The 14,166-nt window shown below is 42.8% G+C and overlaps 2 protein-coding genes across 2 annotated transcripts in view; both read left to right on the forward strand.

Moving 5' to 3' along the window:
- Nucleotides 1-2,679: 2,679 nt before the first annotated feature.
- On the forward strand, nt 2,680-11,368 carry LOC136446895 (uncharacterized). The gene is made up of 11 exons (XM_066445541.1): nt 2,680-2,833; nt 3,443-3,597; nt 4,377-4,512; nt 5,164-5,259; nt 5,728-5,858; nt 6,262-6,365; nt 7,081-7,240; nt 8,315-8,419; nt 8,681-8,839; nt 9,230-9,325; nt 10,238-11,368. The coding sequence occupies exons 3-11, from the start codon at nt 4,386-4,388 to the stop codon at nt 10,328-10,330; spliced, it is 1,071 nt and encodes a 356-aa protein (XP_066301638.1). The 5' UTR covers nt 2,680-2,833; nt 3,443-3,597; nt 4,377-4,385; the 3' UTR covers nt 10,331-11,368.
- A 1,292-nt stretch (nt 11,369-12,660) lies between these two features.
- LOC136446894 (uncharacterized) overlaps nt 12,661-14,166 on the forward strand; it is a 29,923-nt gene continuing 28,417 nt past the window's right edge. Inside the window, exon 1 of the mRNA XM_066445539.1 lies at nt 12,661-12,737. The gene's annotated coding sequence lies outside the window, so the exon portion shown is untranslated. The remainder of the gene's footprint in view (nt 12,738-14,166) is intronic.

Below are 14,166 nucleotides of genomic sequence, written 5' to 3' on the forward strand. Positions count from 1 at the left end.
TCGGTGATGTTAACAACATAATAGAATGGATTATTTTAATTAAAACCGAAAATGACCCCTCTTTTGAAAGTCGCTGAATATGTCCATTTAAATTCGTGAGAGGGTCTGCAATCGGTCGGGGTTTAGTCAGGAGAGATTCGGCAGTCTACGGCTAGAGGTCGGGATGGTTGGGAGTAAGCTAGAAAGCATTCGGGGCCCATTCGGGAGTAATTCGTGTACTGGTTAGGAGATGATCGGCGCATCTTCGGCGCATGTTCGGCGCCAAAGATAGGCGTGGCCCAAAAACTGGTCAGAATGCTCCCGAACTACCGCCGACCTGAGTCGGCTAGCGTTCGGGAGCCATGGTCGGCTATGTGTAACCTAGGCTTAAGTATAACGCTAAATTCAGGACGCCTCCCTACGCTCTACACTAACTTCGGAAGCTTCCCAATGCATTATGCAGGACTCAAAGACCTATCGACGGAACTAGGGCGTCAAAGTTGGTGATGTTTGGAGGTGACAATAACATAGTCTTCAACATATAGAGAAACACTGTTAACAGCCAGCTCCCTATATAACTGATGCTGGAACATTCCGGGCACGTCTATGCTTTTCTATTCCGGTCAAACCTCAAATACGTATTATTTCAGCCACCCACGACTTATTTCACCAAAATACATCGTACTTCAAAGTACGTCGTAGTAGACAAGCACGACATACTGAACACCCTAATACGTCTTTGGTTTTCTTTTCCGGTCAAAACTAAAATACGTCGTATTTTAGCCAACCACGACGTATTTCAGCAAGCCTGCCAATGCCAATGGGACACCTTGGGAACTTCTTAAGAGCAAAGGATTTGTGGAAACTGACTGGTGAAGAGCAACCTTTATAGAAAGTAGCTAAAAATAAAATTGTTTCAGTAGTTTCTTTAAGATCCTTTGTTCTTTAAAAAACGTAAATATATGGCCTACTGCGAGGGGCCGTCATTCGACTTATAAAATGCACTGCTTCTGGAGTGAACAACGTAGCTAGAGAAAAAACAAACTTTTATGCAATTCAAGCAGGATCTGAATCTAGATTGGTCAAGCGGTGTAAACGCCATTTGGCGTAACACACCCTGACTGAAACATGCTAGAAATTGTCAAAATTATGGGAAATATTAAGTTTGTGCTGAAAGGTCACCGCATATGTGCGTTATGCTAACCTCATTTGCATAATTGCCTTTCCAGTTAGGAATGTCTCTTTCTCTCCCTCGTAGGCTCTACAAGATGGGAAATTCTCACTCACAAGAAGAGAAGGTACCGCTAGATGTGACTGACGTAGACCAACCACAGGACAAGGACTTCGGAAACTATGATTTCCCGTTTGAGAACCTGGTTATAGAGGGAGGCGGGGCCCGAGGAGTTGCGTATGTTGGGGCGTTACGGGTAAGTATGACCATCACATTGCCTCCATTGAAAATTTGACTGTGCGTGTGCGTGCGTGTGTGTGCGTGCCCGGCGCAATATCTTAAAAATCTCTCAATGAATTGTGATGACATTTGGTAGGTGGGTACATGTAGGTAATTGTGGGCGCGATGGTTAAAAATGATTTTGGCCCTCTGGTGGCCAACCTTGTTACTGCAGTTGAACTTCCGTTGTTTGTATATTTTTGGTCCTTGACATGCTGTAGTCCTGTTTCAATAGCATCTTTCTTCTGCTGAATAGGAGAGAAATATTTGAAATTTCTGTTGCATCATGACATCATTCAACCCAATTTCATTTTACCTCTGTGAAAAAAAGAGGTATTGGTTTCGTTGTGCTGTTTGCATGTCTTGGTGTCTGTCCGTAGTTATTTGAATATTGTAGAGAAGTTGGATGTGACTCAGGAAATGGTGTACCGGAGACTGGCAGGATTGGAAGGTCCCGGGTCCAAAGGTGCTAGGCACATTGTAGACAATGGCATTAAGTTAGGTCAAAGGTCCCAATAAGGTCCCAAAATGGGGTATGAAAGGTCATCTCATGTTGAATTTTTTCAATTTACTGCTTTATGCATGTCTTGTCGTATGGGAGCCAGCGGGAAAATGCATAAAGATAGTCAGCAAGAAATTAAAAAAAATGAAAAAGACAAGAAATCATGAAATCGATTTCTTTTTCCAGTGGTTGAACCATGATACATAAAGCTAAACCATCTACACTGCTAAACGCCTGTCGTCTCTCTTTAAGTCATTCCCACTGTAGAACTGCTGTCATATCACATAGTCGCCTAAGTCGTTATGCCGACAGGGGCTGTCACACTTGTGCGTACAGCCGTTGCGTGTGAGTTGCGCATTGACATTTCATCCATACGCCGCCGTGCGCACAATACGCATATCACACGCATCTCGATCGATTTGTGTAAGTTTTATGTACGCCGGCATACGCACAATATGGTCCAGTAGGTATGATAGCTTGGGGTATTAACGAAATTACGCTAATACGCAAGTTCTTCGTTATAAATAGTTTTCGATTTTTTTTATAAATGTGTGAGGCACATCTAACATGTGAATAACGAAATGTGAGTCACACATTCATCAAAATAATCGAAAAATTCCACAACTGTTGTGCGAACGGCTGCGTATTGCGTTTTGTCCATACGCAACTCACACGCAACGTTTATACGCTCAAGTGTGACAGGGCCCTAACATGATTGCTGGGTACATAATAAACTGGGCTATAAACTCAGGTCCTGGAATCTGCCGGAATCTTGCAGAACATCAAAAGAGTTTCCGGCGTGAGTGCAGGAGCCATAACCGCAACGTTCGTGGCGCTCGGACTCAGCTGTGCGGATGTGGCGGCACAGGCGGAAGTGGATCTGGGCAAGATTCTCATCTCCGGTATGTACATATAATAATATAATAACTAGAACTCACAATTCCCATTGCCGCATCGGTATGTAAATTAACATATCGTTTGCAAAACTGTGTGTGGTGATGCACGTTGTCTATTCTACAATGTAACAGTGACTATACGATCACAGCATGTAGCGAAATAATCTACCCTGTATCTGCTTACGGCATTCAGCGATGCGGAACGGATTTAAAGCATGGTCTTTATGGGAGGGCAGTACCACATGCGCGTCAATATAGGGGTGCAATTACGATATAACATTGACGATAAAACCAGTTGCGGTGTAACAAAGACATTGTGCATCACCACGCCTAAACTGGCAAACGATATGCTAAGTTACACACCAATGCGACGACGGGAACGTGAGTTCTAGCTGCGAACGTGCAAACAAAATCATTTCCAATACTCCCGTCAGGAGGTCATCCTCCTTCCCGGAGTAATGATAGTCTTTATTGCATATAGTCCTGCCCAAACGGGCTAAATGCACACTCAGATGGCCACACGTGGTCTAGAAGATGTAAAAGGTTCCAAAATACATGTACAAATGGCGTCGTACGTAACAGGACAAGTAGCTATGTTTGTTTTTGTCTATACAGGAGGATACCTGCAGACTCTTGTCAAACCCGTCAATCTGTACAGGCGGTTTGGTTGGGAAACTGGTGACGGGTTCTACGAGTTCTTTGGAGGTATTCTGGAGAAATTCACACATACAGATGACCATCCAGGGAACCCCGATATCACCTTCAAGCAGGTTTGTTTGTTTGTTTATTTGTTTGTTTGTTTGTTTAGATCTCTATTAGCGTTCAATTCTTACGTATGGCTAGGGATGTCCAGACTCATGGAAGTCTTGGACAACAGAGTTCTTTTTACACTTATAATCGTATGTTTTCAATCAATCTCGCCAACTTTCCTCAGGACAGTGTTCTACTTCATACTGCAGCTAGGTGTCGCTGCTGCACAGTGAAGAATGCGGTCCCAAACATGACTTAGTTTATATTCTTCTTTATTCTGGCTCATGACTGGAGCTGATGTTCTGATTCATACAGTCTTCTTCATTGACATTGTTGTGTACGAAGAACTTTGACTTAGCCAGTGACTACCGGCAACCTGATGGAGCCATTCACACACAAAGTCCTTTTGTGGTGGGAAGGTATGCTGTACTTGAACAGCTGAAATATTAGCACTCTTCCATCGGTACGTATTGAAGAAAGATGTTCTGTTCATATATCTACACATGTACAAAAAAGCGAGAAGAGGTTGACTCTACTGGATTAGCTTAGCCTATCACTTTCGTCTACCATGTATGTTTACACAATGTACTGTATATATTTCACTGTTTATGTCACTTATATGTTAGTTAGGTTTATGTTGAACGACCTGTATCTAGCCCCTCGGGGCACGAACATACAATAAAGGTCTTCATTCATTCATTCATTCATTCATTCATTATTGATCTCTATATTGTATTTTGGGTAAGAAATACGACTAGAAATTATGATTAATCTGTCCCAACACTGCCTCGTTTATCAGCTGTATAAAATGAGTGGAATAGAACTCTGCATAGTGGTGACGAACTTAGACCAGATGACAGAAGAATACTGCCACGTCAAGACCACGCCCAACATGGCCATCCGTAAGGCTGTCAGGATGTCCATGTCTATTCCAGGTTTGAGCTTCGTTTTTCTGTGCTCATTTGTCAAACTATCGCGCAATATACAAGGTCCTGCAAATGGGAATAAAAGATATTTTTCGCCCTCAGCTCTAAAATCATCATTCTGGTATAACTAGATCGGGGCTGCCAGGGTTCGTTTCACAATTTACCACAGTTGGGTATTATATATTTTCTAGTACCTTAGGTCTCAATTGATCCATGCTAAGCGAGGGTTTGAAAATCTCAGAACACTTAAGATATTTAACGTTTTCCGTACGTCTTGTAATATTGGGGTTTATTAATTGAAAAAAAATGTTTTGATTGGAATTACATGTGTTCATTGATCACGTCTTGTCATTGTATGGCGAACTCGTCTAGCATGTGAAAATATAGAACACAAACAAGCTAAATAAAAACAATACCTGCCCGTGAATTAGTAGTCATTCCATTGACCCCATAACCTGGACTTTCATACCTGATTGACAGCTAGCTTTTCCGCCATTGAATTGTACTTTTTTTCAACTACGGCAGGTCTGGACTTTGTGGCCATGTTCCCACACACTTCCATTTTGACTCATGGCCCATGGTCAGCTCGGGGTCATGCACCAAAACGAGGCTGAAGATGATACTCTTTACTTATAAGCCTGTATTGCAATATTTTATCAGGGCTGTTCCAGCCTGTGTTGACTGATTACCATGGAGAAAAGGAGTTCTACGTTGATGGAGGTGTGATCTGCAACTACCCGCTCCACTCCTTCGATGGTATGTACATCCCATGCCGTTGTGTGACTCATTTGCCTTTGTTATGAAGTAAAGGATATTTAGCCATACTACAATGTAACGGCATTCCGGAAAAAATTGAAACCGGTCTAGTGTCACAATTCAGTTTGTTGGTGACAAGAAGTTTATAATTGTTTCAACTTTTCTAACCTTTAGCACACTGCAGTAGCCCGTTGGCACCCAATTTTCTATTGGTTACACTTAGGCAGCGGGGAGAAATTTAAAAAGATTCTTGGACTGTTTGTTGTCTAGGTTGGTGGCTCTCCATGGGGGAAGAAGACTCGTTCTTCAACAGACTGGATGATTGATTGATTGATTGATTGATTGATTAGTTGATTGATTGATTGATAGGTTGGTGGCTCTCCATTGGGGAAGTAGACTCGTTCTTCAACAGACTGGATGATTGATTGATTGATTGATTAGTTGATTGATTGATTGATTGATTGATAGGTTGGTGGCTCTCCATGGGGGAAGAAGACTCGTTCTTCAACAGACTGGATGACCTTGCACACCTCAGCAAGAGTATGCACCGTTCCAACCGCTTCGAGACCCTGAATCCGAAAACTATCGGACTCATGCTGGTAGGTGTAGTGAAACCTCACATTCACCACAGACCATTCTCCTGTGCAGGGCCTATTCGATATGATAGGCCTATTCAATATAAATTTGAGAGGCTCAGCTAAAGAGGGTTGAGGTTTCCACATATGTGGGCGTGGTCTCAAGCTGTCATCCAATCAAAGAATAGGCTTTGTCTGAAGAGAAGGTGATTCTCTGATTGGCTGACAGCTGGTTGGAGGCCTCTTCCTCAAAAGTGGAAACCTCAGCCCGGTTTAGCAGAGTCTTACCAACTAAAAGTAAATCATACAAGCCGCTGGCGAGGTTTTGCGGTACTTTATTAGAATGCTGTCGTACAAGTGACATAAAATAATATAATGACGATAGTAAATTCAAGGATTGAATGCTTATTTTCTTACATTGGTGCAGTATTCTGACGACGACATTGAGCAGTACCAGCAGATTCTCTGTGATCGTCTGACTCAGGAGGAGAGGCTGTATGAGAAGAAGAGGCCTGACACTGAGGTGGCCAGGTCAGGAAAAAACTGTAGACCCTTTCACCCTGCAACTGCACATACAAACATAAAAGTGTAACAAAGATAAATACAAAATTTGGTCGGAAACAACGTCGAACAGTAATTTCCGACAGCAAAATGTGACTTACACAACAACATTTGTAACTCTCAAACTCCCGTCTTTGTCAAGGAATGAGCAACCCATCTCTTCTGTGACGTCATGTTATGCAGATAGAACCCCCTCCCTTCTCTATTAAGGGATGGTTGCAAAGCCCTTATGTTATCTATAGTAAATTGATATTTACCTCGATTAAATGTTACGGGGGTTATATTTTTAGTAGCGTATTGTGGGTGCGCCTGTTTGTATGAACGGTTCGGTGGAGTAGTCTCATATTTGGCGTGATGGCAAGTTGTGACAGAAACGGGAAACGTTTAGATTTTGGGTCCTCTAGCGGCTTTCCTAGATACTGCAGCGGAACTTCCGTTTTTGGTATCTCGTGTTCTGGACAAACTATGGTCACGATTTTTGGGTGGTAGATAGCTCTTGTTATTCTTTCTTGTTTGGTTATACAAATTTGGGCCCCCTAACGGCTTCCCTAGATACTGCTGCTGAACTTCCGGTTTCGTTATCTCATGCTCTGGACAAACTATGGTCATGCTTTTTATGTGGTAAATATCTCTTGTTATTTCTCTTGTTGGGTTATACAAAAACAAAATCTACCATTGCTTACAGGGCATACGAAGACAAGAAGACTGTTGAAACAGTCGAGGCCATGGAGAACAGGAAAAAAATTAGGGGGCTGATCGACAAGTTTCTGACGAGTCTGAAGGGCGAAAATAAAGACGAGACCTCGACTATAAGTAGGGAGGAACTGCGCATGACTTTCACAGAGGTATCTTTTTCATACATTTATATAAGTCTAACTCTTTAAAGAAAAGCTACACAAAAAAATGAAAATCCTTTTATGCTATGCTTAATATGTTCCAAAGTCAAATTCTTACTTCAAGTTGTTTCAAATAAGTCCGTCATAGTTCTGGGATTTTCCACAGTTTGTAAATTATGCCGTGATGACGCCTTCACGTCTGATAATTGAATTATATGACGTCAGTGTTTCAAATTTTTTACCTGATGATTGAATTTTAGAACACTGACGTCATATAATACAATCATCAGGGCCTCAGCACGGCATAAGTTACAAACTGTGGAAATTCCCAGAACTATGACGGACTTATGTGAAACAACTTGAAGTAAGAATTTGACTTTGGAATAAATAAAGCATAGCATAGAAGAATTTTCAATTTTTTGTGTAGTTATCCTTTAAAGATTACATGAAATGAAATTTCCCCTATCATTCATGTAAAAGTTGGTCTGTTCTGAAAACATCTATGTAATTTTTAAATCAATTGTCATGAAAGAATTCGGCCTAAAATGGCGATCTAAATACTTTGTGCTCTCTTGGGTGGGGCTAATTAACAACAGACCGTGACGTCACAAAACTGAATCCCCTACTAGCTAGTATGGCTGCCTATGGGAATAACGTACGTTTGATGGCCCCATATTTATATAAAGGAAACGTAATTCATGGACAAAACTCGAAAGATCATGAAAGATCGTGATAGTCTGAAAATATTTTATACACACTCAAACACATGTATCAACCTAACATGTTTCGTCACATACGTTTTCCTAAGTAAAGCAGAGGCCGTGGCCTATAAGATATAGATTGGGAAGGCTCTGCTTAACCGGGCTGAGGTTTCCACTTTTGTGCACGTGGTCGTGGCATGTAACCAGCTGTCAAACAATCAGGATTTACTGAAGGAAAACATTCAGGCAATTCTCTGATTGGCTGACAGCTGGTAAGAGGCCACTCCCACAAAATTCCGTTGATTCTCCTACGCGTGCGCAGATTTGTGGGCGTGACCTCTAACCAGCTGTCAGCCAATCAGGTCATATCTTCTTTTCACAGGCAGGAAACAACTCTCTGACTGACAAAGAAAAGAAGAGGCTCTTTGGGGAGGCATACTCCGTCGACCAACTCTTCGATCAAATAGACGCTGACAAAGATGGAAAGGTCTGTTATGTTCACATTAGATTTTGCATACTTAGAATACAAATATTATACATACATATTTCTTTCATTGATGTTACATATATATATACATAGAACCTTCTATGGATTCTTGTGACAATGTGGCGATATGTACGATTGTTATTTTTTCAGCTAGAGAAGAATTATTTAGCCAATGTTTGTAGCTATATTCAAGATCGAAAGTTTGTCTGTTTCTGAACTGTTTTTTAACGTATTTTTTTCGTCTGGGCTTCCTCTATACAGCTGACCTTCCAGGAAGTTCACCAGTTCTTCTCAAATCGAGGCTTCAGCTGGCTGACTAAAGGAATGGAAGCGAAGAGGCAGCATGTCTCCAGTCTCACGGACTACACCCTGAAGTACCTGGATCTCCTCGGAGTCATCGGGAAGAAAGTGTACCGCAAGGTGCGTAGAGAAACTTACAGTGCGGTTGTCGTAGATACTCGATCGCCGTGCTGTACTAAAGGCTCCGCCCCAGAGGTGTCGCCAATGAATAAATGTTTTTCCTCTTCTTTTTCATGTATCTTTACAACTATTTGAGAGGAAAGGCGGAAATTTAGAACGTCGTACGTTTTTTAATTGGCGTAGACATTTGCAAGTAGGCTGTAACAGAACCAACCGCCAACAAGGATCTTCTTAGTCATGAACGGTTGTAAAAGTACAAAGTGACAACAATACGTTGACTATTGCACTGTACTGCAGTCGATATCACTGCAAAGAGTAGTGGTAGCCTAGGCAACTGCCGTCTTTCTCTATCATACAACTGACCAGAATCCATGATTAACTTTATCTCAGGTTGATGACATGAAGAGGAGTATCGGGGTGGACAGTGACTACGTGAAGACGACAGACTTTCAGTTGGAGGACGAAGATAAGATGTTCCTCTTTAAGGTAGATCTTAGCAATGCATCATAATCATCATTATTGTCGCCAAATAGCAGTTTTCACAGCAGTTGGAAGGTGCACGAGAGATATCGATTTTAAAGACCACTCACGATGTTAACTATTCTATGGTGTCTGCCGTACCTCAATAGCCTGGAGTCCAGCCTTATTAGCTTTCCGTTCGCTGGCCGGCAGCGGAGCTTGGGTAGCGCAGCGGAGCTAGGGTAGCGGCCGGAAGCTAAATAGGATGGATTACAGGCTACCGTACCTAGCCTTACCCTGGGAACCAGACTTGGGGATCGGACCGTTAGCCAGTTTCATCGGCGGCCCAAGGCAGTAAGCCCGCCGACCTTAAGTATCTCTACGGGGGAGTTCTAGCTCGAAAGAGTTGACCGGCCCGTACCCACCTGCCTAACTGGCCCGATCCCCAAGTCAGGCTCCCAAGGTAACTTAGCCTATAACTGGTCCACAGGTCGCTAACAAAAATAGTACACAAAGGCCAAATACACAGATAACATGTCATTGGAGTTAGTTGGCCAAGGAGCACAGTTTGCGACCTAGTATGCCGTACCCAGTTGTCTTGATAAGTCTTTCAAGTAATGTGCAATATCGTTGAGAGGCTTGACTAAACCGAGCTGAGGTTTCCACTCTAGTCGCGCCTCTAACCAGCTGTAATGATCAGCCAATCAGAGAATAAGCTTTACCATACGGAAAATTTTGGCGACTTTCTGATTGGCTGACAGCTATTTAGAGGTCACGCCCACCAAAGTGGAAACCTCAGCCCGGTTTAGCAGAGCCTTCCCAAGGTATATTGTGTAGACGACGGGCGTGGCCCTGCGTAAACGGATGCCCTCGATCTAGCATAAGAAAGTCTATGAACATCACTTGAAGATATTTTAATAATTTTCTTCCTATTGACAGAGAGGCGCCACCGGTGCCCGAGCGTTCCTACGGACGTACATCGCAAAGAACAACCTGAAGCCCGCAAGGTCTGCCGGAACAGGTGTTCTATGAAATATGGTCTGGCGTGAGAATCGGTCCGGGGCGTGGCCTAAAAACTACGAAGGCCCACAAGTACAACGTACACTAACGAAGACTAATGTATCGCTCTACCGTACTGTCTTGCAGTAACAAAGCACTGACAACGAATTATATTATACAAAATATGTGTCATCGCTCCTAATATGGTACCCGGACCGATTCTCACGCCCGGACCAAATCTCATAGAACACCTGTTCCTGCCAACGTCGCTGGAAGAACCTTCAGCGATGCGTGCTGTTCTCTCCTCGGCAGAAAAAAGCCCCAGAGCCGGGGAGTCCAACTACTAACGGCGGGCCTGAAAGTTCAGCTGCTAACGGAGTGCCGGAGAGTCCAGCTACTAGCAGCATCTAATAAGTTTGCATTTGAAGTGTATGTGGCATCGGTAGGGTTATGAAAAAGATCATTGTGCTAGTACTACTTAATCTCAAAGCAGATCTACACCGGGCGCGAAAATCGTATATGCTAGTCAGAGAAGATCCAATCAGAGAAGGTCCAATCAGCCCGGACCCTCTCTGGCTGACTGGACATTTTCTGGCTAGCATATACGATTTTCGCGCCCGGTGTAGGGCTGATTGGACCCTCTCTGGCTGACTGGACCTTCTCTGGCTAGCATATACGATTTTCGCGCCCGGTGTAGGGCTGATTGGACCCTCTCTGGCTGACTGGACCTTCTCTGGCTAGCATGTACGATTTTCGCGCCCGGTGTAGATCTGCTTGGAGATTAAGTACTACTAACGGCATCTAATATGTTTACATTAAAGTGAATATGGCCTAGAAAGCCATCGGTATGGTTATGAAGAAAAGATGATTATGTTATTCCCACTTGCTGTTTTGTTAAAAATGCTTAGTGAAAATATGACTTTGACGGTTTTTTTGCACGTTATTTTCAGTATTTTTTGTTCAACACTTTTCTGTGCGAATGGCTGAAGTTAATTCATTGGATGATAGATAAAAGGACGTCGAGTGTAGCGATACTTCTCTATATCAAGATGGCAACGAGAAATACTATTACATTGACATATGATAAGCCCTTTCTTGTGCATACGATTTAGCTTACAACACCGTTGACCGTGCGTTCTTAAGACATTAGATATGATTATAAGTAAAATACGGTAATTGTAGCCAAACTTTGTTCACGATGTAGGTTACCTTGTTTCAGTAACGTAGCGCTGTCAATTATTGTGCAGTACCTATGACCGTCCAATTCGGGTCATGTCGAAGTATCTTATGCAAAAGTCAGTTCTCATGAGCAACAAAGAACGACATACTAGTAACGTTGATTATTACTTTCCTTTATACAAAGCAATGAAATAGGTTTGCATGCGGCGACAAAACAGAATAGACTCCTGAAGCCGTAACAACAAGTTACCTAAAAAGCGTCATGCCTGACTTATTTCATGATTATGTAATTCGACACCGCGTATCGAGAAAAAAGTTACTACAGGCCCTGCATTGTTCTTTTTAGGAGAGCTGATATTCTTCCTGTATGTTACACATTTGGCTCTCGGGATAAATGAGCTTTTGAATGACGATAATTGGTACCGCTACGTTAGACGGTGCAAGGTGGTTAGAAAACAACCTTCATAACCTCCTTGGGCAAATTCAAACTCATCAAACTGCTCCCCCATGCGCTTTCAGCTATATTGCATGTAGGCTGAAATCCCCACACCTCAGTGGCAGTCACCGCCTTTTAAAAGGAAAAGAAATTTTTTATCTAAACAGACAAAAGCTCTTTTGCCTTTGCTCAACGTCTTTATGTTTCACAAAATAGGATTAAGACTTGGATTTGGTAGCCATTAAGAAGTTGACAATTTGTAGTAATCAGGCTTTGCGGTAGAACAAAACAATTTTACCTCAGGCTATTGACAGGATGATCCTGTCAACCGTGAATAATTCGCACTGTCGATGTTCATTTTTCCCCTTTTGATAGGATCACTCTGTCAGCTGTGCAACTTTTTCTACTGCTGACAGGATCATCCTGTCAGCAGTGCAATTTTTCTGCTGTTGACAGGATCATCCTGTCAATAGACACTTCCAACAACTTTTACGACAAGGCGGGCCTTTTTGTAGCATTAGGACTCTCCACAGTCGTGAATTCCAAGAATATTAATGAGCACCCGGATGTCATCCGTGGAATCTAATCAGTGCGCCCATTTGTGGAGTGTTAAACCGGTCTGACCGGCGGCTGTCCAATCAGCGCACAGGATTACTAAACAGATTTGCACACAACATACTGCGTAACGACTCCTTGTGATGCGACAGGTGGGTATAAGTCTGCAGGTGTGACAGTGTTTTCTGAAGCACAACTACTGCCAAACAACTGTCCAGGACTTCTGAACGCTTGGAGGATTGCTGTTAACTCCAACTAGCTTCTAGGGAGGTAAGGATTTGAACATTTTATAAACTCTGAACCAAACACCAACCCAGCCACCCTGAATATGAGAGTACATAGTCAGTGCACAGAGTCCGTGACTTGCTTGAGAAAAGGCAAGAGGAGTTAGCCGCCGAAGGAGCTACCATTAGCAACTTGGGCAGAAAAATCTGTGCCTATACCAAGCCCTGTACATGTCTATAACTGTTAGAAATGTTTAGAAAAATGTACTAACAGTAACACGACATTTTTCTACCACGGTACTATTTCTTGTCTAAGTTTCCTTTTTAAGAAGGTGAGTGTTTTTGCTAGGTTTTGTGTATGTAGATTTGGTGGTTTGGCCGAGTTGACCAGAGTGTTGGGCCGAGTTGACCAGGGCGATATGGGCCGAGTTGACCAAAGTGTTGGGGCCGAGTTCGAATAGATTTGCCGAGTTGGTAATTGTTCGTGTCGTCCTTGTACATTGTACAAGTCTCGGAATGACTGGGCGGTGCCATCTGTGTTATATTATGTTATGGTTGACTACATAAACTGAACAAGGAACGCCGTAGCGAGCTTACAAGTATAGTCAGATTCAAAACCCATGAATTAACGTTTGTTTTTTGTAATATCATAATATAATAGGGGGATTTAGAATATAGTCTGGAAATAGCTACGCATGAGAGGCTCTAAATGAGGTGTAGTGACCTAAATATTTTCTGAGGTTTAACGCAGTCTTTGACGAGATTATGTAAGGTCACTCTATATCAACAAACTCATTTCAGCTGCCCACGCTCTGATAGGCAACACAAAACAAGGACGGGGATTGGCCAACAATTGACAATAACGTTATATTTGGTCTAATTATATCAAGTATACTGCTGAGTATTGTAACTCTAAAATGATACGGCACATTACCAAAGGCAAGTCGCGCAACGTTATGTATTGAGAACTTGTTTTCTCAACCATGTGACGTCCACAGAAAACAGACCATCCATGAATCGGGCTGCAAAGAATGTAGGTCGTTAGGTAAAACAACGTTGGCATCTTGTACAACGGTGCACTGAAGTATGGTACGATGGTTGAGTACCACCGATGTTGTGCCCTTGGGGAGGGCGGTTTACATGACTTTCCTCACTCCCCCCAGGTGTAAATATGAGTACCTGACTTCAGTTGGGGAAGTAAAAGGAGGTGGAAGGAGAGGGATGGGTCCCACCTTCCAATACCGTACCCTAGACACAGTGGATGACAACCCACTGCCCCTATAGCTAAGGCCTCACAAAGGCTATGGGACTACCTCTACCACTTACCTAGTACCTTTTTACTGGCGCTCTGCGAACAACGTCTATTGGAAATTAGTTAGTTAAAGTTAAAATCCTCCCACACCATAATTGATCTATAGGGCGGTGCCCATCTCCGTTTCATAGCCCTGGGGCCACACTGTGGTGCAATCACTGCA

The sequence above is a fragment of the Branchiostoma lanceolatum genome, chromosome 13 (assembly GCF_035083965.1).
Source record: "Branchiostoma lanceolatum isolate klBraLanc5 chromosome 13, klBraLanc5.hap2, whole genome shotgun sequence".
Taxonomy (NCBI): domain Eukaryota; kingdom Metazoa; phylum Chordata; class Leptocardii; order Amphioxiformes; family Branchiostomatidae; genus Branchiostoma; species Branchiostoma lanceolatum.

What these genes read in the sequence shown, in the direction of transcription:
- LOC136446895 (XM_066445541.1), top strand. Translation starts at nt 4,386, where the DNA reads ATGAGTGGAATAGAACTCTGCATAGTGGTGACGAACTTAGACCAGATG. An exon ending in AAACTATCGGACTCATGCTG is followed by an intron (nt 5,859 to 6,261) that starts GTAGGTGTAGTG and finishes ACATTGGTGCAG; the next exon opens with TATTCTGACGACGACATTGA. An exon ending in ATAAGATGTTCCTCTTTAAG is followed by an intron (nt 9,326 to 10,237) that starts GTAGATCTTAGC and finishes TCCTATTGACAG; the next exon opens with AGAGGCGCCACCGGTGCCCG.